Source organism: Prunus avium, chromosome 1 (genome assembly GCF_965620075.1).
Source record: "Prunus avium chromosome 1, drPruAviu1.hap1.1, whole genome shotgun sequence".
Classification (NCBI taxonomy): Eukaryota; Viridiplantae; Streptophyta; class Magnoliopsida; order Rosales; family Rosaceae; genus Prunus; species Prunus avium.
The window spans coordinates 60,100,216-60,125,759 of NC_142284.1; the positions used below are offsets into that span (position 1 = coordinate 60,100,216).

General features: G+C 36.5%; 1 protein-coding gene and 1 pseudogene across 1 annotated transcript; one reads left to right on the forward strand and one right to left on the reverse strand.

Annotated features, from left to right (window-relative positions):
* Positions 1 to 4,493: 4,493 nt before the first annotated feature.
* LOC110767048 (uncharacterized) lies at positions 4,494 to 10,594 on the reverse strand. Its single transcript, XM_021970472.2, has 6 exons — positions 10,351 to 10,594; positions 9,783 to 9,982; positions 9,619 to 9,670; positions 7,037 to 7,095; positions 5,702 to 5,747; positions 4,494 to 4,919 (listed from the first exon to the last, which is right to left on the reverse strand). Exons 2-6 carry the CDS (start codon positions 9,900 to 9,902, stop codon positions 4,792 to 4,794), a joined length of 405 nt encoding a protein of 134 aa, XP_021826164.1. The 5' UTR covers positions 9,903 to 9,982; positions 10,351 to 10,594; the 3' UTR covers positions 4,494 to 4,791.
* A 1,165-nt stretch (positions 10,595 to 11,759) lies between these two features.
* LOC110767033 (laccase-14-like) lies at positions 11,760 to 14,674 on the forward strand (annotated as a pseudogene).
* Positions 14,675 to 25,544: the final 10,870 nt, after the last annotated feature.

Genomic DNA, 25,544 nt, shown 5'->3' on the forward strand with positions numbered 1-25,544 from the left:
TGTTTACCCGTTTTGATGTAGTTCTTGTGGTGATAGGGTAAAGTTCTTCATTGGCTTGAAAACCATTAGTGGTCAACAAGTCAACTTTCTTTTGTGCGCGAGCTTGCCACTGTTAGTGGTTAAAACCCCAACAGACTTATGAAAAATAAATAACTTATGCCCCAAGCTATTGACTTTAATCAAGTGATTGTGAATTTGGGTGAGGAATAACTCCCGAATAAGTTCTTTTCTTGTTGAGGACTTTAAAATTTCCCACAATAAAACTAGTAATTCTAGCTAGAATAGGTGTTGAAAAATAAAATAAACTAGTTCAAAGTTAAACTATCTATTACATAATCAAAGAAAAGAGAAATTGCCAAGTCCGAAAGGACATCAGAACATTGTACTTCAATTTATGCTTGGATTATTGCGTGTGATTCAGGCTAGACTGTATATATCTGCGCTGGAATTGCACGTCAGCACCTTCAACTGATGGGGTTTAGCTGGAAATTAATACTAATGTTGAGATTGGCAGAGCTTCAATCAATTTTAGCCATGGAGAGGCTCATCGAATAAACAGAACTGAGATCTCTTCAGTCTGGACTGGGCTTGAGGTGGTTGGACTGACAATTGCTGATCTGGAACTACACTTTAGTACTTGTTCTGCTTGAGTGTGGATCACCTGAGAGCTACTATGGTGATTTTGAGACCTTAAGGCATCTTTGTAAATTTGTTGAGGTTTTCATATTATGAAAAACCTGAATTCCGCTTGATTCGCTTGTTCTGAACCAAATTTGTAAAGAGAGAAATCTCGTTTCCTTTGTGAGCTGCTTCTTTGAACTGAACTGTGGTCAGAAGTCTGAGTTCTACCTACTTTGTCAGAGATTGGATGATTCTTGCGAACCAAAGAGCTTGGTTGTTTCTGAGTCTAAAAGCTTTGGGATCGTATGATCTTGCTTGACTTTGTCAGTGTGACTGAGAGTTTTTGATTTGATTGGATTTTTTGCTGTCCTCTGGAGGACACATTGTTGAGAGGATCCTCTGCTCCAGCACAAAAGGGGTAGTGGTTAATCTGATAAGAAAAGCCCCCATCAAGGGTTAGTTTTCAAGATTGATCAGTTTTGACTTTCTAACAACCAACTCTCTTATTTCTTGTTTATCTCCTATAAACTCAGCTTTGTACTGACGAGAAATCCTCACGAATATGGGAAGAAAACTTGGCCATCTTTTCTGGCATTAAATGGTTATGGGGAGTGGGTTTTGATTTTGCCTTTCTACCAACTCTCCTACACGTCATCTGCCCCCTTTCTGTGGATGTCTTGTCATTGGGGTCACATGGGCACTGTTAGGAGAAAAATCCTCCCCATTATCTGTTGATTTGATTTATGAATGTGTGATCAACAGTGATGATCAAACTTTGAGCCCTTTGGAAAAGATTTGGAAGCTGAGTAACAATTAAGCTAATGGTAATTAACCTTTAACTTGTGGAAATTTATTTTGCGATTGGTTTTGATTCCAATCTCTCCTTTTCGAAATGGTCTGGGCTTCTTTAAAACATCATGGGCTGACTGCCAATTTTGGTAAAACAAAGCCCAAACTCCTGTCATCGATATGGGCCAATAGCCAGATGCGCTGGTGCGCGGAAATTAAGCCCAAACACAACCAAAAAAGCATTACATTAAATCTCCCTAAGAAATCCCAGCAATTGGACAACAACCCAACAATCTTGGAACCTTCAACTTTTCATAGTTGACAGAAACCTCACTTTCAATTCATTCAAAGCATTTGTGAGTCACTTGTTTAGTAATAGAGAGTTTGAATCTTCGTATGAGAGAGTATTCAACACAATCGTGGTTCGCTAGGGCTTTATGATTTGGAGTGCTATAATCGTAAGGACGTGGTCATTGTATTTTGGGAGACAAGTGCCGATCAACCATGAGCACCATAGTGGGGCGTAAATTATCTTGAGGACAGAGTGTCGAGCACTTGCCTCAACCAATTTTCAGTGTTTCTAATCCATTTTTCATGTACTTTTTTCTTTTTTTTCTTTTTTTTTAATCACAGATCCTACGCATTGAAAAAATGTTTCTAATTCATTTTTCAAGAATTTGCTGATCCATTTTTGTTAAAATATAGCAATAAACCCTTACTTTTCCTACAGGCCAGTATACTAACTTGGTCTTAGCAAGGGGCTGGTGACTTAAGTGGTTAAAAACATGAGTGCTGCTAAATGAACCCTAAAATTAACTGAGTACACCTTACTACCAAACTATTTATTGAATTACTAATTTACCCTAATATAAAATGACCAAAAAGGATATATTGAATTGTGAAACAAATGTAATTTTAATATCAGTAATGCTACGGACACCAACTTAAACACCAACTTTTTATTACCAACCGATGTGTCACATGACATGGATCATCTCTATTTTAATTTAATCAGTTTTTTTATGTTTTTAAAATTTATTTAATTAATTTGTTTAAAAACCAAACCCTAACATCATCCTAGCCGCACCACTGTCATCGCTGCAGTACTAGATCTGCCATGATTTCACAATTGACAAACGTCCATATATCCAATATGGCTTTTCTCTTTTGCTGGTTCCTCATGTCCTGGAAATCCCAAGTTTATTTGAGGCGATGTAACACTACAATGTGATGGACAAGATGATAGATGAGATAATCATATTACTTCTCCCAAATTGGGTTTGACAGAGGATTTGCCCCAGATTTGGGTGAAAAGACCTCCACTCTTTCCTTGATCAAGTTCATGATAAGTGACGATATACAAAGTTTAAGGCCACATCCACAATGAACGAGACTTGAAATTTTAGGATAAAGTCAATTCTACTATTTTTTATATATATTAGATTTATATTCTTTGTTCAGTCGCCCAGCTTGATGGTTATTATATGGCTCCTTGTGATAAAGTGTATTAGGGTGTGCCAAGGGTATTTTTGGAAGTTAAATAGGGTGAACTTAGTTAATTTTACATTTTGATTTTAATATTATGGTGTACTTAGATTATAGAGTGTACTCAGTTAATTTTAGGGTTCGTTTAACAACACTCAAAAACATTTACCTTTGCATCATAAGTCCTAGGTTCAATTTCCGTTCCCCAACATCGCTTTGTATTAAAAAAAATAAAAATAAAACTTGGTCTTAAGGTACGTCTTCAAAATCAAATGGTTATGTTTAATCCTAATTAGTTTTTGAAATGAAAATTTTAAAACTATTTTTTCAATGCGTAGGATCTGTGATAACATGGAACATGTACTCTATGTATGCTTAAGAAGAGAATTATATAAAGGCTTATTATCACAAAAGGTCCCTAAGGTTTACGAAACTATCAGATTGCATCCTTAATGTTTTTTTGTGTCATTGGTGGTCCTCAAGGTTAGTATGTGTAATTACAAATGGTCCCTGCCGTTAGGTTCCGTCAAAAACTCCGTTAGTTTGCTGATGTGGCATATATATATATCACAAAACATCCCTGAGGTTTACACATCTATCACAAATGGTCCTTGCAAATTTTTTTAATTTTTTTCATTTAAAATTCATAAAATTTTGGTTTTCTTTTTTAAATCTTATGAATTTTAAATTATTTTAAAATATACATTGTATTTTAAATACACATGACACTATATTATTTTAGATGTGGGCTCCACATATATGTCACATCAACAAACTAATGGAGTTTTTAAAAATTAATTTAAAATTCATAAAATTTAAAAATGAAAAAAATCAAGGGTTTAGGGTTTATAAATGGTCCTCAAGGTTAAAATCCTTATATAAATGGTTTTTTCATTTTTAAATTTTATGAATTTTAGATTATTTTTTAAAAAAAACTTCATTAGTTTGTTGGTGTGGCATATATGTGGAGCCCTCATCTTCAAAAATATAGTATCATATGTATTTAAAATACAATATATATTTTTAAATATTATAAAAAACAAAAACAAAATTTTATGAATTTTAAATTAAAAAATTAAAAAAATTTGCAGGGACCATTTGTGATAGATGTGTTAACCTCAGGGATGTTTTGTGATATGCATATATGCCACGTCAGCAAACTAACGGAGTTTTTGACGGAACCTAACGGCAAGGACCATTTGTGATCAGACATACTAACCTTGAGGACCATAAGTGACACAAAAAAACATTAAGGATGCAATCTGATAGTTTCGTAAACCTTAGGGACCTTTTGTGATAATAAGCCTTATATAAAACACATGGGATGGGAGATACAACTTATGAACGCACTTACTATAGACCTATCACAACACTAATTTTCACACCTTGAAACCCAGTCATAGTCATGTGAGCAACATATATGTCAGAAGGACCGCGAGCCTATCACCAAAATCACTCGAGCGTCATACTCTTTTAACTATTGCCAAAACAAGTTCAACCCCTTTAAATAGTTAAACGAGTTGGATTGGAGTTTTATTAATTCATTTAGTTTACATGCCCAGTTAAGCAATTATAAACCGCAATCGAGAAATACTTGCTTGGCCTAACAATTGTCTGATTAGATATTGGATCTTAGCGCACTTTCCTTTGCAACACATCCAGTAAATTTACATGTACACGGAAAATAAAGTGGTCGGAAAAATAAGTCAAAAGCAAAGTATTACCATAGCATAAAGATTTACCCAACAAGTATTTGCATGATAACTTTGTATGACCAAAACTTGTGTCTGCCTGACGCTGTCGGGACTTCATGAACCACCTCGATGAAGTGGACAACTACACAGGTGGCCTTGATGGTTCCCTCACGTGCACTTGCTTGCATAAAGCTGTTGTACATTACAGAGTAGAGGAAGTTCTGGACTTGTGAATCTTCTCGTCTTCAGATGTTGGCGGCAATGAGGACGATGAGACCACTGCACGATAAGAGGAAGAAGCAAGTTGGGCCAAGGCTGGAACAGCCCCACCTGTAGATTTTCCAAAAGGCATTAAATAACAGCTCCATTAGAGGTTTGCAGAATTGTAAAACAAGATCCAAGTTTTACACACATTGAGTGTTGCCCTCACCGTAGTGCCAGACAGTGAATACAAAAATGATGACAAACGGATCTAAAAGCTGAAAGCAACATCTCAAAGTTCACACCAACGACAAGCACTAATTTCGAAACTACGCTGTGATGACCGTTATAAAGCTCCAGAAATTTTAGTGTGTTTCGTAAGTTCATGGATTTTGATTTGGCATATTTCATTGAGCAAAACATGTCAGAGTCTGTCAATCAATGGTACCTGCACATGTTGGTTCTGATTTCAGCTACAACTCGTACTTTAGGCTGTTTAAGTAACTTAGATGACTTAGACTTGATTGAGCTTGTTCGCTTGGTTATCATGTTCAATGAAAGCTAGTAACATGTGTCTATTGCTATCACTACAATGTCATACTCAGTTCATTTAATCTATTTTATCTAATCATTCTCAGTCTTTTTTATCCCAAGATTTTCAGTTCAATCATTCACATTTATTCTTTCTTTTCATCTTATTATTATTTCTTAAATTATATGCTAATTAACTTAATTTATTATATAAAATTCGGATTTTTCATCTGTTATAATTTACAGCCAGACTAAGTTAACTTTAATTAGTTTATTTCTCCAACAAAATTACTATCACTAGACATTAGCAAAAGTAGGTACAAGCTAATCAAATAGCCCACATTGATGATCTTACATAATATAACAAAACAATAACTGACCTGCCAAACCTGCACAAGCTGAAGAGAATACAATCACAGGCGGAGCCTACAGTTGCAAAAGGAAGACTTATGTCATTCACTATCTTTTTAAAAGTAAGCATAGAAAAATTTAGCACATACAAATAACGCAACAAAGCAAGTTCAGGAACAACCCAAAACCTCTAAAGTTTTAGGAACATAGATTGAAACGTGTACACATGCACAGACACAAACACATGCAGATGAGTAACAAAAATAAATTGCAAAATGCAACCCATGAAGAACCAACTGTTCAAATATAGGCAAGGCATAGTGTAATTTAATTTTTTCCTATCAACCAGAATAAATTTTCATCATGTGTCATGCATTGGCTATTTGTTTCATCAAATATAACGAGAATGTAATATGTGGGCCATTTGGTTACACACCAAAACTATTTTCCATTTCAGAAAACAAGCATTACCTTTTAGAAAATGAGAAAGAAAAAAAATGTTTTTAAAGTTCCAAATTGGAGAAGCTCTATTCGATGGGAGGAGTTTGCCACCGAACAAAAAACAGTTTTTAAAATGGAAAACACTTCTCAAATTTAATATTAAAAAAGTTTTCATTTAAAAAAATAACAAGTATATTAGAATATAAAGAGATGTCCAAGATATCAATAGAACAAATCGAATGAAATATAATCTTGAAATATGTCTATAAATAAAAACATATAATCCTGAAACATTTAAGAGCCCAAATTTTTTCCTTATAAGGAACAAATATTTATTGCAAAAGCCAACAGTGTACAATGTCCAGCAGGGACAAGAAATCCACCAACCAAAAAGTTCAACAGAACCTTTCTAGATAACCAGAAAAGAACTCTGGCCTACCATGTACAGAATTACCAATACAGGGCTACATCACATCATTTGGGATGGCCTCCTCGTTCAACAGCCAAACTCTTTTGTTTTTTTTGGTCAAGAGTTCAACAGCCTAACTCCGCATATAATATTAAGTCAGCCCGCAAATTTGGCACGAAACGCAACTAACACAATGTAAAATTTTCATTTTCACATTAATATCCCATCTCATAACTACAATATGGTATTTATATAAACCAGAATAAGTCTTGGGATTTTAGAAATAACACTTTTAGGTGGAACTTAAACTTGGGATTTATAAATCCCAAAGGTCAAGCTTCTTTCCATGTTATGAACCCAAACAAGGAAATTAGTACCCACCATTTTACAATCCTGAGTTTTGTTCAAATTCAAAGTTTATTTTCTCCATCAAAATACACTGATACTGACATTTTCATCCTTAGGGATAAGAAGCAAGGTATTTTGAAAATAGAAAAAGAATTGAAGAACTTACACCAATGAAAAAATGTAACCACATAGGCCCTTTTACCCATCTCCGAACAACAGGCATCACTGCACCAAGAAAAAAATAACGAAGATAGAATTAGATATTAATATTTTAATAAACCTTTCTGCCAATACCTCAAAACAAAAATTGCATTGGGCTCATGAAAGGTAGAAACAGAAGTTCACAAGAATGCATGCATGTATGCATAAACAGAGTCATTAGACCAAAAACAAAAGCATAAACACAGACATGTATGTATATTGTTGATTGCCAATAACATCTTATGACATGTACAAGCCATGGCAATGTACAAAGGGATTAAGATACTTGAATCAAATTAATTTTTTATAGCTAAGGAGGGAAATATTTTATGAGAGAACATCTTCAGCTCTGCTTTTCCATGTTTAATGAATATCATATCATGAAATTCGTTTTGTCATGCCTGAAAACCAGGATTGGTGACTAAGTGGAGGATTCCAAAAGATGGACATTTCACTGTCTCACAATTTTTTTTTAGGCCCTAATAGTAATATGTATGGGTTCAGGTGCCCTAATCATGCATAAAATAAGCATGAAAAGACATCCCACATTTTTATGGAACAAAGTTTGCACAAGATAGTACATTCCACCACCCCTTCAAGAATTTTGTCCTCGAAATTTGTACAGGTAATGAATTTTCTCCTTGAAAATTTCAGAAATCAATATCTTCCTAGGAAATTCCAGAATTATGTCATAATCTTATATTAGGACTTGATCCCTCCAGCATTCTTTCTTTTCCAAATTAAATGAGTCTAGAAGATACTGGCATGGTGTCAATGTAAATAGTATCACATTTCACCTTCCTAAACACGAACCTGAAAACAAGTACTCAGTCAAGTTCATATGATCCTTTTCGAACCGACATTAGAGAATGTGCATCCATTAGGATTGATCACCATCTTTTCAATACACTACAAAAGAACTGCCTTAGCATCTACAAGGCTCTCCAAGAGTACTTGGGCCCGGTAGTCTATTGGGCTAGGGTTCTAGTTACTTCTTTTCAGTTTCCTATTCCAAATAGGATTTGGTTCACTTTCCTGACTTTGGTTTAGTTTTCCTTTTCAATCAGGTTACACATTTATGCTAGGGTTTGATGGCTTTATAAGCCTAGTTAAGAGTTGTAATAAGGATCTTTATCAACTTTATTCAAAAATTACAGATTATAGAGCTTCTTTTCAGTCTCTTTGCCCTAGAACTCAATTATATTCGTTCCAACTTCTATTCTGTTGCTTTATCCACCTATTCTCTGTACAGTTTATCGCTGGGTTCCGTCTCAACTATTATTTTGTCCTATTCTACCCGCTGGACAGCAGCTTATAGCCGCTGCCCTGTATCACTCTGTCTTTGCAAACATATTCTTTCTTAACCACATCTCATATACAGGGATAGGCAATTTGAAAATTTACGAATATACATTCCACACTAGGACAAAAGGGACTAAGTGTCCAGTCAGACCCCACATCCTGAGTTTGTGAAAAGCCCACCAGTCATATGAAACCGGGAAGCCGCAAACATAAGTTGTAACTTGCACTATTACTAGGTATCTACTTGTCTAAATACCTTCAAGCACAACTAACCCACTTCCTGAGGCACACTAGCTTCAACCAAGTATTGCATTTGATTTCAAGTAAAAATGTTAGACACCGCTATGGGTATTTTGGTTCTTCTATCCTTAAATCTACTATAGTACCACCTCTAAGGGAAGAAATGTCACCTCCAGGAGGGGTGAAGATCTTAACTACCAAGAGGTGATACAAATATGCACTCTCAACACAATACCAATAGTGCACTCCTTGTTTATGTGCCAAAATTCACATTTGGAGGTGGGTTTTGCAACTTGCCATTGAAGCCTGATTCCAGGATTAATCCCTTAAATTCTAATGTATTCCTAGCATAAGTTTAGGAAATTATGTAAAACAACACTGGCGAAGTTCCGTTTGTCTTTTGGGCACACTAAAACTATGCAACCTACATAAATAACAGTTCTCAAACCATTCTACCCTTATGTCAATCATGGACCTTTTATCCGTCCACAATCAAAGCACCACCAAGACAAACATCATATCAATTTCACAATCAAGCATATAGTGATATCCAGCTCCCTTATGTATTTACAGTACATATTCAAAATAACATAACACCATTACAATAAGAAATCTTTTTTGCATATTACACTAGTTCTTGAGGAGTTGGGGTCACCACTCAGAAATTACATACATTTTGAGGCTTAAAAACAAACTGGCTTGTCAAATAACAGGGTCAAACAGACACCCCAACCAAACAAAGAAAACTTTTTCCAAAGTAGACTACCACCTAAGCTCTATTGCCATAACTATCACAGATGCCTACAAATTCTTAGACACTGAGGCCTAAGAAGAGCCCAAAAAGCTAACTCTATTCCACAACTCAAAGCATTTAAGAATGTCATCATGCCAAAGGAAATAAATAACAGTTTAGAACAAGCCGTAATAACCATACACCAAGAACGCCAATGGATGAAAGTAGATAATCTTAATAAAACTGAATAAAGAAAACGAAAAATAGATTACCATGGTTGAATCCATAAAAAGCACTTGCTGTGCCACCAACCGCAGAGCCAATCTGTACCATGACACAATCACCACACAAGATCATCAGTCCAAATTTCACTTACCAACTAAATTTCCCAATATATGTATGCGGCTGGTAAAATAAGAAAAGAAGATAACAATACCATAGAAAAGCTATCCCTAATAAGAGGTGGAACGGTCCACCCGCTAGTTTCCATCTCCTTAGAAAGAGGACCAGCACAATGATGGCATCTCATGCTAGTTGTAGGTTTGGAATCAGCCATGCCTTTCTCTATCTGAGTAAATTCTCTACAAAACCCTTTGAACAGTGCACTTTGTGGCACCAGATCTCCACAATGAAAGCCTGAAAAAGAACTTGTGTCAGCTAAGAAATTTGATCACTCAATTCAATTTCAGCTTATACAGAAATTAGCAAAGAATATGTATGGCTAAGATTCATATTCAATACAATCAAGAATATGCAGAGACGCAAAAGATTAAGCAATTTACGGTACAAGCATGCAATTAGTTTATATAATTTGTCCATACTTCAACTTTTTCCGGTTTATGCAAAAGAATATAGTATCTTTTCAGAGAGAATAAAAAGGAGAAGGAAAAACAGAGCTTAAGCAAGATGATCCTATGCCATTTGAATACGCAAAGTTTGAGAAAGAACAGTGAATCACCAAAAAAAAAAAATTGACGAGGAAAAGAAGGAAAACGAAAAATTACCCAAAGTAGCGAGCCAGAAGAGAGAGAGAGTCGCAGAGATGAGAGCCTGAGGACGGTGTGACGCCGGACTGATGGTGTGCGCCTCTGCGGTTATGGGTTCGAGTCTTTGACTGAAACAGAGACGGAGTCGCAGGGTTGAGAGACACGTAGCCGGAGAGATGAAAGAGACGGAGTAGCATAGAGATGAACGGCGACAGAAAGACCAATTTTTTTTTATTGAAATCTTTTTGGGAAATTCACTTACGTACTCACTAAACACAAATCTTTATTAAAAATACAACAAATACTTACTTTCCCATATTAAAAAATACTAAATTGCCTACCACACAAATAGATCAATATTTGACGCTAGGTTCTTTTTGTCTACAAATAAACCATAAAATTTTTGGGTCATGCTAGGGAGACCAACTTGGGAGATCAACTTGGGATACCAACTCTCTAATAGAGGCGGAGCCCACCAATGCAATGGATCCCACGCTCTATTAGAGAGTTGGTATCCCAAGTTGGTCTCCCAAGTTGGTCTCCCTAGCATTTTCCAAAATTTTTTTGATCTCCCTTAGGTCTTCTCCAACTTATGAGGGGCTAAATCCAAATTTTCTCTCTTCAAAAAATAACTATTTGGGTTTTGCCCGGACTCAAATAGTTTTTTCTCCCAACCCTCCGAACTCAAATTTTAATTCCGCAACTTTATTAAATTGTTTAAGAATGGTTTAAGTCCAATTTTTTTTTTTATGGATAACTTTTCTTCATTCAATCTTTTTAAATAACTTCATGATTAAATTTTTTGAACAATTTGACCAACAAAAATTAAAATTTCACAAAAATAATTTTATTCCAAAAGAAAACACTCAACATATTATTTTGAGTGAAATCCATTCAGAAAGCTCATATTTATATATTAGATATTTATTCAAAAACTCATTTTAGCATGAGATATTATACAAAAACTCATATATATAGAGCCTATTTGGAGAGAAAAACTCAAAACTAGCCACTTGCCATTTTCTAATTGGTTCTTAATGTGTTAAAATTTAATAAGAACCAATTAGAAAATAACAAGTGACTAGTTTTGGATTTTTCATTCCAAATAGGTTCTTTAAGGGCTTTTGTATATTATGTCATGTTAAAATGGGTTTATTAGTGAAATCCTCTTTATGTATTCGCTGCATCTAACTTTCTTAACCAGATCAGCTTATTTAAGAAAGATGTAAATTTTGAAGACTAAAATCCATAATGGGAGGAAATGAGGCATGTGAAAGGATATTGTTCTTAATTGGTACAGTCCAGATAGAAAAAATAGAAAAGAGCACGAAGAAGAAGAAGGGGAGTAGAAATACAAGAAGTCTGGTAACAATCTGAGGTTTGGAGCACCATACTGGCCTTTGAAAGTTCTGATCTGGTCCCCTACTATGGCTAATGGCATAGTGCATTTTGCTTTCTCTGTTTTCCAACTTTTTCTTATTTTTGATGCAGCAAATGGGAAAACCCATCGCCATAACTTTGTGGTGTGTACTCTCTCTCTCTCTCTCTCTCTCTCTCTCTACAATCATGTTTGTAAATTGCACGCACTTTTGCAGGTGAAGTCATCTTCTTATACTCGACTATGTAGCACTAAGGACATCTTGACTGTGAATGGGCAATTTCCAGGGCCAAGTTTGAAAGCTCACAGAGGAGATAAAATGATCATTAAGGTCGATAACAAGGCAAACTACAATATCACTTTTCATTGGTACGTGGCTTACTTGAGCAATTTTATAAATATACATGTTTTGTCAACGGGGTCTAGCCCAATGCAAATTGGCATTGACTTGTAGACTACATTTTTTAACCCCATAACACTTTGTAGTGTGTCTGTGTGCGTGAGCAATCCCCTCCTCTTTGTAGTTTTAGACTATCGCTTGCATTCAAAAATAAATAAATATACATGTTATGATGATCAATTTGATTATAATTAATGTACGTTTAATTTGCAGGCATGGAGTTAAGCAACCAAGAAATCCATGGTCGGATGGACCTGAGTATATTACACAGTGCCCGATTAGGCCAGGAAACAAGCACACTTACAAAATTGAGTTTACAACAGAAGAAGGAACAATGTGGTGGCATGCACACAGTGGATGGGCAAGAGCAACAGTTCATGGTGCCATTTTGGTCTATCCAAAGCCTGGTTCTCACTATCCCTTCTCCAAACCCTATGCAGAGGTTCCAATCATACTAGGTACGTACGAAAATAATTACAATTAAACCCTCAAAGTTGTGACAATAATATGCTTCCTATTAATTTGGCTCCATTTGGAAAAGGGGATGTCAAATCTGGAGATTTTGATAATATCTTTAAATTGTTTGCATAAAGAGTAAACAATTATATATCATCTTCGTATTTTCTGGGAAAGAAATATATATATAGAAGAAGAAATCCATCAACTTCAAATCATTCATTGTATATACCAAGTGATATTGAATTCATAGTATGTAATATTGCGTTGTATTGTATGTAGTAATTTGAAATACATTATATTTATAGTATTTTTATGACTTTTCCGAAAAAAACTATAGCTTATTTGCCAAATTCTTTTTCTATCCAAATCAACCTCATTTCTTTTGATGCTAGATAGGCTTACTTTAAAAGGAATTTTTTAAATAATTTTTTTTGGGGAATCCATAATACAACACAGATTGACATAGAAAGTACTCCGAAAACGTTATTAAAAGTACGAGATAGCGTAAACAAAAGGAATGTGTCCGTCGACTCGACACTACAAAACACCAAGGCTTTTGATAGCGTTTGCATATGTACATGGCTTTCGCCACATATATTTTCAAAGCATCAAGGCTTTCTTCAGTAACCCTAATATTCTTCTTGTTGTGTAGGTGAATGTTGGAAGAAAAATGTAATGGAGATACCAAGAAATGCAAATATAACAGGAGGAGAGCCTATATTGTCAGATGCATATACCATAAATGGGAAACCAGGCCATCTCTATCCATGCTCCAAATCAGGTATATATATCCAAACTCATCAGGAAATCCATATACACATAGATAGTCTTAATAAAGAAATAACAATTTAATTTGAACAACTTAATTACAAAGACATATATGTATATGTCTTAAGTTTTTTTTTTTTTTTTCACAAGGGCAATATTCTAAACTATTTTAATGTACGGGAAGGGAGTTCGAACTCAAATACAAGTGGACGAACACATTGCCTTAACTAACTAACCTAACACACACGTTTGCATGGGTTAAGTATTATTACAAGCAAACAAATTGAGACCTCTTACATTATGATAGCTCCTGGCCAATCCATGGATGTTTTATTACAAGCAAACCAACCCCCAAGCTTCTATTTCATGGCTGCAAGAGCATATTCAAGTGCCATTGGAGCTGGTTTTGACAAAACCATGACAACGGCCATTCTCAAATACCAAGCTTCATACCATGAACCTCCCAAATTCCCATATTATAAATTTCCACATCTGCCCCCTTATGATAGAACACAAGCATCAACTGACTTCACCAAGAGAATCAGGAGCCTTGCAACAAAAGATCACCCAACCAACGTCCCATTACATGTAAACACCCACCTCTTCTTCACCATTTCAGTCAACCTCCTTAATTGTAGTAACAAACCATGCACTGGTCCTTTTGGTAAAAGATTTGCTGCCAGTGTGAACAACATAAGCTTTGTCGCCCCATCCATCGACATACTTCAAGCTTACTACTATAAGATCCCGGGAGTTTTCGAGAACAATTTTCCCAAAAAACCCCCAAAGGAATTTAATTATACCGGTGAAGATCTTCCTGAGAACCTGTTGACGCCTTCATACGGCACGAAGGTGGTGGTTTTGGAGTACAATGCAAGTGTTGAGTTGGTTTTGCAAGGAACTAATGTCCTATAGCAAGTGATAACCATCCTGTGCATTTGCATGGATATAGCTTTTGTGTTGTTGGCTGGGGCTTTGGAAACTTCAATCCCAAGAAAGACCCTTTGAGTTATAATCTTGTTGATCCCCCAGAGGAGACTACAGTTGGGGTTCCTAAGAATGGTTGGGTTGCAATCAGATTCAGAGCTGATAATCCAGGTCAACAATCCATTTTTTATTATAATAAATCTTCATAATTTAACCTTGTTTATGATCTTCATTAAAATTTCAAAAATTCATATCTAATTATTTGTATGGTTGATGCAGGTGTGTGGTTGATGCATTGTCACATAGAGCGCCACCAAACATGGGGAATGACTGTGGTGCTCCTAGTGAAAAATGGGATTAGTCCTCAAAACAAAATTCTTCTACCACCTCATGATTTGCCTACTTGTTGACGGGAGCACGTATCCTCTTGTTAACTGGATTTATATTTAGTGTAATAAATATGAAAAACGTGAATTCATATACGAATTGAGCTTAGAGCGCTCAAAAGAAAACTTAATTTTGCCAGTCATATTCATAATGCTAACAATTTTGTGTTGCTCAAGCAAGAGTGTATGTTTATATTACATGCTCATTTTGTGTCATATCGATCGATCGACTTACTTTTTCAACAACAAGGTACTCAAGGAAAATTGGATGAATACATTATCTGTCTTAGTCCAAAAGGCTTCCACCCCTGTTCTCTTTAGTGGTATCTTTTCAGGAAATGAAGAGTCTAATTGTTTTGAGCAAATATTCGCACGCCAATTGACAAACATACATGTAGATAAGAGAGCTTTAGAGAGAGGCTCCCCTTCTCTCTAGAACTTCTCTCCTTCCCCACCGCCCTCTTCTGAGCAGTTGGTGGCTGTGTCGCCGCCCTTCGGGACGGCATCTCTGCCACCCTCTAGTGTGGCTTTTCTTCCTTTTTTTTTTCTTTTTTTTTTTCTGTTTGTTTTGGTTTGCCCTTCCTCTCTTGATTTTCCAAATGTAGGCCCAGATCTCCTCCACATCTCCTCCCCAACTGTACTCTTCAGCCATTTCACCTCTCTCACCCTTTTTTTCTCTCAGACACTCACCCCTCATCAGTCCATTTCTCTCCCCCTCCTAGGAAAACTCAAACCCTAAAATCCTCCTCTTTCCCTAGAATTTTCTTGGTTGTCTACTTGTTTGTTGCTGTTGTTTCTCCCCTACAACCCATCCTCATATTTGAGATCATGTTATGGAGATGTGGGCTTTGTAGTTTAATGGTCCATTTGGACCAATACCTGCTCATGGATCGCTTGAGCATGATGTATGTTGGTGGCTTCCTTCCCCAATCCCATGCTCTACAGATCCACTTTGATAGTTCCCCTGAACCTTCTTCTTCTTCCTCTAGCTGCAGCGACGACGACGGCTGCTTGTTGTTTCTAGGGTTTGATTCTAGGGCTTTTGTGTTTTGGGGTTACTATTAGACCATTACCCGAGTATCTATTGTCCCCTTTTGATTTTTTACTTTTTCCAGAGTTATTATCCATATATATAAATAATTTAGTATTTTCTTGTTTAATGCTCGTATTATACACGCACGTATACATTTTTCAATAATACTTCCGCTTTCCATACATATCTTAAAGGCTCGGTAAAATACAAGTTGTTTTAAAAGCAAACACACAAGATATGTATTTTACACGTATGTATGTATTTTTCATGTTTAATACATGTGGTGTTTACAAAGTTTTCAATAATACAAACAAAATTCAAGTATTATGCACATAATTTTCACATATTATTGCATTAAAATATTAAAATAAATTATTGTAAAACATTATATGAACTTTTCAGTTGTAAATTGCCAAAATTATAAATTTTTTTTTAATAAATAGTACGGCCGTGCGGCTATACTGGCCTCTTTTTTTTATTGTTTTTAATAAATCGTATAGCCGCACGGCTATACTTTTAAAATATAATATATTAAAGGGGTATAGCCTAGCCAATCGGCTATACGCCGGTGTTTTTTAAATTTTTTGTGAGATTAATAGTATAGCCGAGCGGCTGTACTGTGTTTTTAAATTTTTTTAAATAAATAGTATAGCCGTGCGGCGACACGTTTTGAAATATAATATATTGTGAACTTTTTTTGAAATTAATTTTATAGCCGAGCGGCTATACTAATTATGTTTTTTAAAAGAGCCGCCTAGGTTCTAGGCGCTAGGCGGGTCCCACCCTTATTTTTTCTGAAGCCCATAGTCCACGAAGTCTACCAAGGCTTAATAAGGAAAGCCCAGCATTGTCAACGAGTGGGTAAATCCAACTCCATCATAGGCCCCCACTACCAAGGCTTAACAGTCCGGAACAAATTTGTTTTTTTAAATACTGTTTTTATTTTTTATTATTGGAACCAAAATACTGTTTTTATTTTTTATTATTGGAACCAAAATACTGTTTTTTAGGCCAACATAAATTTCATTTTAAAAGAGTACATTCAACTTGAATGAACAAAAACACCCCCAGGTGAAAATGGTCTATGAAGGGAAGAATGGGTCGAATTAATTAGAGTTTAAGTGGGTAAACCAAATCATAACTTGACGAAAGGGGCCACATTGACCACGGTTTGAAACATTAGGAGGCTTAAAATCAAATTAAAAGTTTAGAAGGCAAAGTGAAACAAGGTCTATATTTGAAGGGGCATTGCTAAAATTATCTAAAAAATTAAATATCTCTAGCACGTTGGTTTTACATTCAATTTGTCGGTGATAAGTCATATAATTTCTTTATGGTCGAATATCAAAAGTCATATATTTCTTTTTTCATCTTTAGTTATATATGTTATCCATTAAAAGCTAACAATTTTTCTTGCAAGGAATTAGGTTATATGGATTATGTAGGACCCCTTTTCGGTTTTCGCCTACAGCCACTATAATCTCAAAGTGGGCCGTGTGTGAATTACATGCATATCATAATCAGCACGGAACTCACACAAAACTACAACTGATGGAATGGTAATGGTACCCAAATTTCCCACTAAATGGGATCCACAACCTATAATATTGGACGTGAATATCACATTCACAATCACAGCCCTACGCATGCATGATTATGCATAACACTGGATTCATTCAGCAACTATAGTTGTGGCTGCGGGCTATATATATATAGCATATGTTAAGATTTCAGAGGGACGGATTCTTGGCCCGCCACTAGTAATATTGATATTGTTCCCAACTTAACCACATGTTTAGCCGGTGTGGGGTTTTATACAAAAGGCCTTGATTTTATTAGGAGTGAAACCATTTATTCTATGCGAATTTCTATTTTGTTAAGTTTCCTATGTGGGACTCGTGTATTCTTCAACAACATTAATTGAGGAATTTTTCAAATGAGTTTATGTGAGGAACACTCCACATTGTATTTTAATTGAATCCAAAACCATTAACCACTTAATAAAATGGTTGTCATTTCAGTATTTTCTTAAAGCACCATGCTCGCCTATTTAGTTGGTCACAACTAGATAAGAGCCTTGACTTGCACACATTGGTCTCAAGTTTGAACTTCCCATGACACGTTGGTAATGTGTGGTAAGAAACCCCCTCTCCCTTATAGTTTAGACTATCACTTATATATAAAGTTGGCTAGCTTTGGTAGAGAGCAAGTGGTTGGCTTTGTTGGGTGCCAAGCGAGTCAGTAATCATGTCTTATCGAACATAGCGGGGTCCCGGACATGCTTATTTTGTGCAACAAGCCAACGACCATAACACACTGCTTGAAAGTTGCAACTTGCATTGGTCCCCCTTCCCTCCTACGCAGTACGTACTCTGCTCATGACAGCCAGCAACCCAGAGCTCCATCCTTTATCCAAATCATTCATATTAATTATATTTCATGGCTCTAACTAACTCTCTAATTAAATTAATTATTAACTGTTCATGACTCTCGATAGCCCTTAATCTCTTTTGTCTACCTAATCCTTCACAAACAATACTTATAACAAATATTATACGTGCAGAGAGTTAGTGTGAAAAGGAAAGGAGCCAGTATAGAAAATGAGGGTCGTGCAGGCGTCAGGGAGTTGCCGGCAAGGATGGCCTTGGCCGATAAGTCATTGCAGTTGGTGGAGATACCCAACTCTAAGTTCCAGTTTTCTTTTTTTATCAACTATACTTATCCTGCGTTTAAAATTTACTATTAATACTCTTAAATTATAAGAGATATGAATCTACATTATGGACACTTAAGTCCCACGGAATTACACACCTAGATTAGGTCAGTTGACTATGGCAGTGTGCATGCCCTTTTGCACCTAAGTTCGATTCTCCCGTTCTACATTATAATAATTCAAAATATTGTTTTCTCATAAACAAAATCCAACGGAAAATAATTATTTATTTTTCTTAATAAATAAATATAGTGGACAGCCCACAAATGAATCACGGGCCAACAACATTACCAATCTCTAAGAGCCCCAACTAAATTCAAGAACTAAAAGACTCGAATGTAGTAAGTACTGGATAGTCCAAGGAGTGAGAAATTATGGAAGCTGACCTGCCAACCACTGAACTTAAACAGCTTGACTCAATATCCAAATGCAATGATATATTCTTCCAATTTCTGTCATGGAGTGAATAGAAAGCAAAGGAAAACTACATCATGTGATGCCTTTTGCCGCCATTTTTGTCACCGAACGTAGAATGCACGTTCATTGGCTTCAAATCTAATCTTTAATTTATCATGCAGCACTCGCTGAGATCTCAATTCTCATCACCAAATAATAAGTTATCATCAGTTCACAACACTTTGGACCACATTCGTTTTATTCCCTTGTACAATTATTCTCTGACTAGAAGGAAGTTAAAAGATTTGTCCAAAACAAAAAGAAGGAAGTTGAAAGAGAGATAGAGGTGGTGGAGGAAGTTTTCTCTCTCATGAAACGTGAGGATTTATCTTTTGCTTTTGTTTGTATTCATAAATCAAGTACAAAGATCGTCAACCACAAGAGCTAGAATATGTGCAGATAACTACGACGGGTTAATATAAATATGGAAACATAGTACTTACTTAGAGTTAATTCATATAAGGAGGAATTCATCAACAACAAGCACACCAAATATATCTCTACTAATAGCCACATAAGGCCAAAGAAATTTCGACATAAAATTCGTTAGCCTGAACAAATCAGACATGAACCGCAGCGCCCAAAACTACAAATACAACTACAATCTTTAAACTCTCACAAGTATAAAACATAAGTAAAAACTAGACAACAAACAAACACCACACTCGCAAAGAATTAATGTAATTATTGCAACTCAAGAAACTGAGAGTAAACAATTCAACCACCTAGTCGTCACTGAGACAAACTGGAGTATACCCAAAGAAAATAGATCTACCCAAAACATTGTTGTACATTTGCTACAGAAACTCTAAATATACAACCAAAGAAAAAGAGCAGCCAAACACCGACATGAGTGGGGAAAATCCACTCGCTCTCAAAGGCAAGGAGAGTCATGGACTAAACAAAAAGACACAAGCCTTTTGCAGCAAAAAAAACCCCACAATTCAACACCTACACATTGTCTCAGTGTCTCCACTTGATTGACTTGAGACTAATCATCCTTTCAATTGAGGAGACGTAGTATGTACTTGTCTTTTCTAATTATCCATTAACAATTAATAATTATATGATTATGAACTATTTAAGATATGAGGATTAAAAAGTAAATGTCTCATGAACGTATTGTTTAAGCATGTATAACTATTAATAAGACAATTATTATTAAACAATAAACTTGTCATTTGATTCAATAAATATCCTTAAAAGATTACATTAAATGTTTGGCTTTTTAGGAATATTTCCAATAAGAAGATCCGAGGCGGATCCTACAACCATACATATTAAAAGTAGTTTTGTATTTGAGGAGGAATGTCTATTTTTTTTTGTTGGCCAATGTATTAGCTACCATATTAGTTTCACAAAACATATGATAAATATAATGAGTTTTTTTTCCTTTCAAAAAGATAAAAAGTTTACAAAGAAGATCTGTGACCGACGAATCTAACAACCATGCATATTAAGGGCTCTTTTGGGAGTAATTCTGAATAAGCCAAAAAACACTCATATGGAGAATCACTTCTCTATAAAAAAAAAAAACACTTTAAATGATTTTATATCACTTAAAGTGATTATATGGAGAAGCACATGGGGGTTGCTTCTCCACAGAAGTGATTCCGGCATATCCAGAATCACTCCCAAACAAGCCCTAAAAATAAGTCTATAATATAAACATTCAAGGAAAATTTACTGAACCAAATACTGATATTTGAGGAGGAATGTTCTTTTTTGTCCAATGTGCGTATCAGCTACCCTTTGCTTCACGAAATATATAATGAATAGTGACCCGTATATAGATTGAGCATTAAATGTTGTGGCTCCACAAATTGCTCCATCCATCTGTCATGATAAGTTCAAACCTGCTCGAGCTTGTTGATTTAATATTTGCCCAAAGAAAGGGACAAGGTTAAGCCAACCACATGGACATAGGTTAAGTCAGTCCGTCAATTTTTGCAGTCCAAATTGTATCAAGTTATCTTCTTAAGATCGTACAAATCATATAATTATCCTATCTACCTTTTGTCTTAATTAAAAAAAACATGTAAATCACTCTCCATTTGCATATAAGTTAAGCGATTGTGGGACCTCTACAACCAAAAAATGTTGAACACAAAATTAATCGCCTTAAGAATTTAAATATAAATAATTAATGGTTCTTTAAATCCGCAGGTCTTATCTTAGAAGTGGCCCAACGGCGGTCCAACACGTGGGCACCTTTAATTCTTCATAGTGAGAAATGATAGAATATTACGGTAATATAATCACGTGATACATCTTGTACACATGCATGGGTACCTCCGTATGCACCAAGCGAGTGGGCCGATCCGAGGATGCCTTCGTAACAACGTAAGGCGGGTCATCGGTGATGTTATAGCTAACAAATAAAGTAATCGGTCGACGAGGGTTTGTCTCAGTTGTTATAGCTAAGTGGAGGGTCTAAATCCACGTAGCAAGATATTAGTAAACAATTTGATACCCATAATTCTGCATAGTCTGTTTCCATTAACGTACTATATATTATCATCATGCCTGTATATATTTTGTAGTGCAAGGGAACCAATAAAATTGGATATAAGAAAAAAAGAACCCATGAGATTTGTCCACCACATGTAGACGTAAGACAATATCTAATCATGGCTACACAGGACATCGATGAAAAATGAGGCACGTCTAATGGACACTGACATGCATGATAATATATAATTTCACCTGTATACCACTATATATTTATCTTCCTTTCATATAAGCATTTAGACGGGCACGTCATTAGCGATCGATTTGAGGGTAGCGGACTTGGGGAAGAGGCTGACATTGCAAGAGAAAATTGGGTTCTTGGTAAACAGTGCAGGGAGTGTGAGCAGGCTTGGGATACCAAAGTACGAGTGGTGGTCTGAAGCTTTACATGGAGTCTCCAACGTTGGCCCCGGGACCAAGTTTTCGAATGTGGTTCCGGGAGCTACCAGCTTCCCTCAGGTCATTTTGACTGCCGCTTCTTTCAATGCCTCTCTGTTTGAAGCCATTGGAAGGGTACGTAAACTAACTCTCTCACTATAACTGTCCTTAATCTTCTTCCCTATTATCGTCATCTTTGTTTTCAATCTTTGATGAGTATGCTTCACAGTTTATAACAAATCAAAATAAGAGCAGAAGGCGGTCCTATGCCTAGGGCAAGGTAGGCTGCTGCCTGAAAGAGCTTGAAAAGTATTATAATGAATAATTGTTATTGAATTGATTGTTGTTTTTTACAATGATACATCCGCATAGGATATATAAACAAAACAAAAGTATAAAGTTGCAATGCACTAGGAATAGAATATTGAAACTGTCAGTGGATGTTTCCACGCCTGGTTCTAAGGAAAACAAAGTTTGCTAGTTTAATTTACTATTGTATGTTAACTAGTGGTATTCACCGAGTGTGTCTTCTGTCATGTCTTCTGTCATCATTATGTCTTCTATCATCCTCCCGCAAGCTCAGAAGCGGAGAGCGAATGAGCTTGGATTTTAAGAAAGTAAAGCGAGCAAAAGAGAGGCCTTTCGTAAAAATGTCTGCAAGTTGGTGACTAGTGGAGACATAACGAACATCCAAGTCCCGAGCAATCACTAATTCACGAACATAATGATAATCAATGGCCACGTGCTTAGTCCGAGCATGAAACACAGGGTTGGAGGCCAAAGCAATAGAACTGGTATTGTCACACCATAACAAAGGTGGACAATGTTGAGAAACCGATAGTTCAAGAAGCAGTTGCTGCACCCAAACTATCTCGGTTGCGGTGATAGCCATTTGTCGATATTCGGACTCAGTGCTAGATCGAGCAACGGTGCGTTGCTTCTTAGAACTCCAAGAAATCAAGTTGGGACCCAAGAACATACAAAAACCTCCTGTAGACCGACGAGTATCCGGATTGCCCGCATAGTCAGAGTCAGAATATGCTACTAAGGTAGTATTGCCTCGTGTGAAAAACAGCCCCTCAGAGGATGAACCTTTCAAATAGCGAAGAATTCTTTTAACTGCAATCCAATGGACGGTAGTGGGCTGATGCATATGTTGACAAACTTGATTGACAGCGTAGGTAATGTCAGGACGAGTGATCGTTAAATATTGTAAAGCCCCAACAAGACTGCGGTATTCATGAGGATTAGACAATGGTATACCATCTGTGACACTAAGTTGGGAACCAGAAGCAACTGGGGTGGCACATGGTTTAGAATCCTGCAAGTGAGCACGAACAAGAAGATCGCATGTGTATTTATTTTGTGATAAATGAAGACCAGTAGGTGTGCGAGTAGCTTCAATACCCAAGAAATAATTAAGAGGCCCAAGATCCTTCATTGCAAAAGCTTTACCAAGAGAGGTAATAAGAGACTGAACCTGACTGTTCTGATTTCCTGTAATTAAAATATCGTCCACATATATAAGCAAGAGAGTATAAACACCATGTCTATTGTAAATAAAGAGGGAGTGATCTGCCTGAGAACCAACAAACCCATATTGAAGAAGAAACTCAGAAAACTTGTGAAACCATGCCCTCGGGGCTTGTTTAAGACCATAAATAGACTTGCGAAGTCGGCAAACATGGTGAGGTCTTCTAGGATCTTCGAAACCCTTCGGTTGACGCATATATACCTCCTCAGTAAGATGCCCATGAAGAAATGCATTTTGTACGTCTAGTTGACGAATAGGCCAATCATGAGAGACAGCAAGTGATAGAACAATGCGGATGGTGACATGCTTAACAACAGGACTGAAGGTTTCAGTATAATTAATACCCTCTTGTTGAAGAAAACCGTTTGCAACAAGCCGAGCTTTAAAACGTTCAAGTGAGCCGTCAGATTTGCGTTTGATGCGATATACCCACTTACAAGGAAGAATATGAGTAGCTTGAGAAGAAGGAACAAGATCCCATGTGCCTGCTTGTTGAAGGGCTTGAAACTCAGCATCCATTGCGGAGCGCCAAGAAGGAGATTGATTTGCTTCACGAAAACTATATGGTTCACGATTCAAATCCTGCGAAAAAGATACCAATGCATATCGGGGATTGGGTTTACGAGTGCCGGTTTTAAGACGAGTAAGCATTGGATGAGAGGGTGTCTTGACTAATTGAAGAAAACCTGGAGACACTATGGGAGAAGACGGTTGATGAGGAGATGAGAGGCCCGGGTTGGAGGAAGGATCTTGGGACAATGGTGGCAAATGTGATGACAAAGAAAGGGGTTGAGAAAGAAGACGAGGTGAGGTTTGTGGTGATGGGGGATTAGGAGAAAATGCAGGACTAGAAGGTGTGACACTATTAGATAACAAAGATAAAGAATCGTTAGTATCAGAATGAGAAGAAGAGGAAACAACAGGAAATGTTACCTGAGGAGGACCTGGAGAAGGATGAAGAACCACAGGTTGGTGCTCAGCCAAGGGTGAGAGTGGTTGAGGGAGTGCAACAGTAGCAAGAGGAAAATAAGTCTCATCAAATACAACATGGCGAGATAGGTAAACACGCCCGAAAACAGGATCATAACAACGATACCCTTGATGATTTAATGAGTATCCTAGAAAAACACATTTTTTAGACCGAAATTCTAGTTTATTTTTGTTATATGGACGTAAATAAGGAAAACACGCGCAACCAAACACACGAAAAACAGAATAAGATGGAGCACGACCAAACAACTTTTCATAAGGTGATAGAAAATGCAATTGTCGAGCAGGAAGACGATTAATGAGATAAACTGAGGTATTGAAAGCATCTACCCAGAAAGATTGGGGCATTTGAGCAGTAGCAAGGAGAGTAAGTCCCATATCCACTATATGACGTTGTTTACGTTCAGCTACCCCATTTTGTTCCGGTGTGTGTGGGCAAGTGACACGATGAAAAATTCCATTCTTAGATAAAAAAGTTTGAAAACTATGACTCATAAACTCACCACCACCATCAGTTTGCAATGCCTTAATTGTATATACATTATTAATGGAGAGGAGATTTTCAACCAATAATTTAAACTTCTGAAAATAATGTAAGGCCTCAGATTTATATTGCAAAGGATATATCCAAGTATATCGAGAGAAATCATCCACAAATAAGATAAAATACCTGGAGCCTTTATTTGAAGATACTGGCGAAGACCAAATATCACAATGGACTAATTGAAGTGGAGAAACGGAAATGGATGAAGATAAAGGAAAAGGGAGCTTAGTGCTCTTTCCTAAAGGACATGTATGACACATAAGACTTGACTTAGAAGAACTAACAGGAATAACAGAGCTGAGCTTATGAAAAATATCGTTAGAAGGATGACCCAAGCGTTGGTGCCACACAGAAGGAGTTGTTCGTTCACCAATGAGAGCTACAAATTTGCATGACTCCACCCGAAACGGATACAAACCGTTCTCACTCTTGCCTTGGAAAAGCGTCCTCCCCGTGGATAGATCCTTCACGTAAAAGGAAGAAGGTGTGAAAATAAAATAACAATGATTATCAGAAGAAAATTTTTGAACACTCAACAAATTGTGGGACACAGAAGGACAATGAAGAAGATTATTGAGCTTAAAGGAAGACAAAGAACCAGAGCCAATATGCTCGATAGGTAAACCTGCACCATTGCCAACCGACACTTGATCTTGACCCGTATATGCAGTTGGAAGACGAAGATTAGCAAAATCGTGAGTGATATGTGAAGATGCCCCACTGTCTGTATACCAA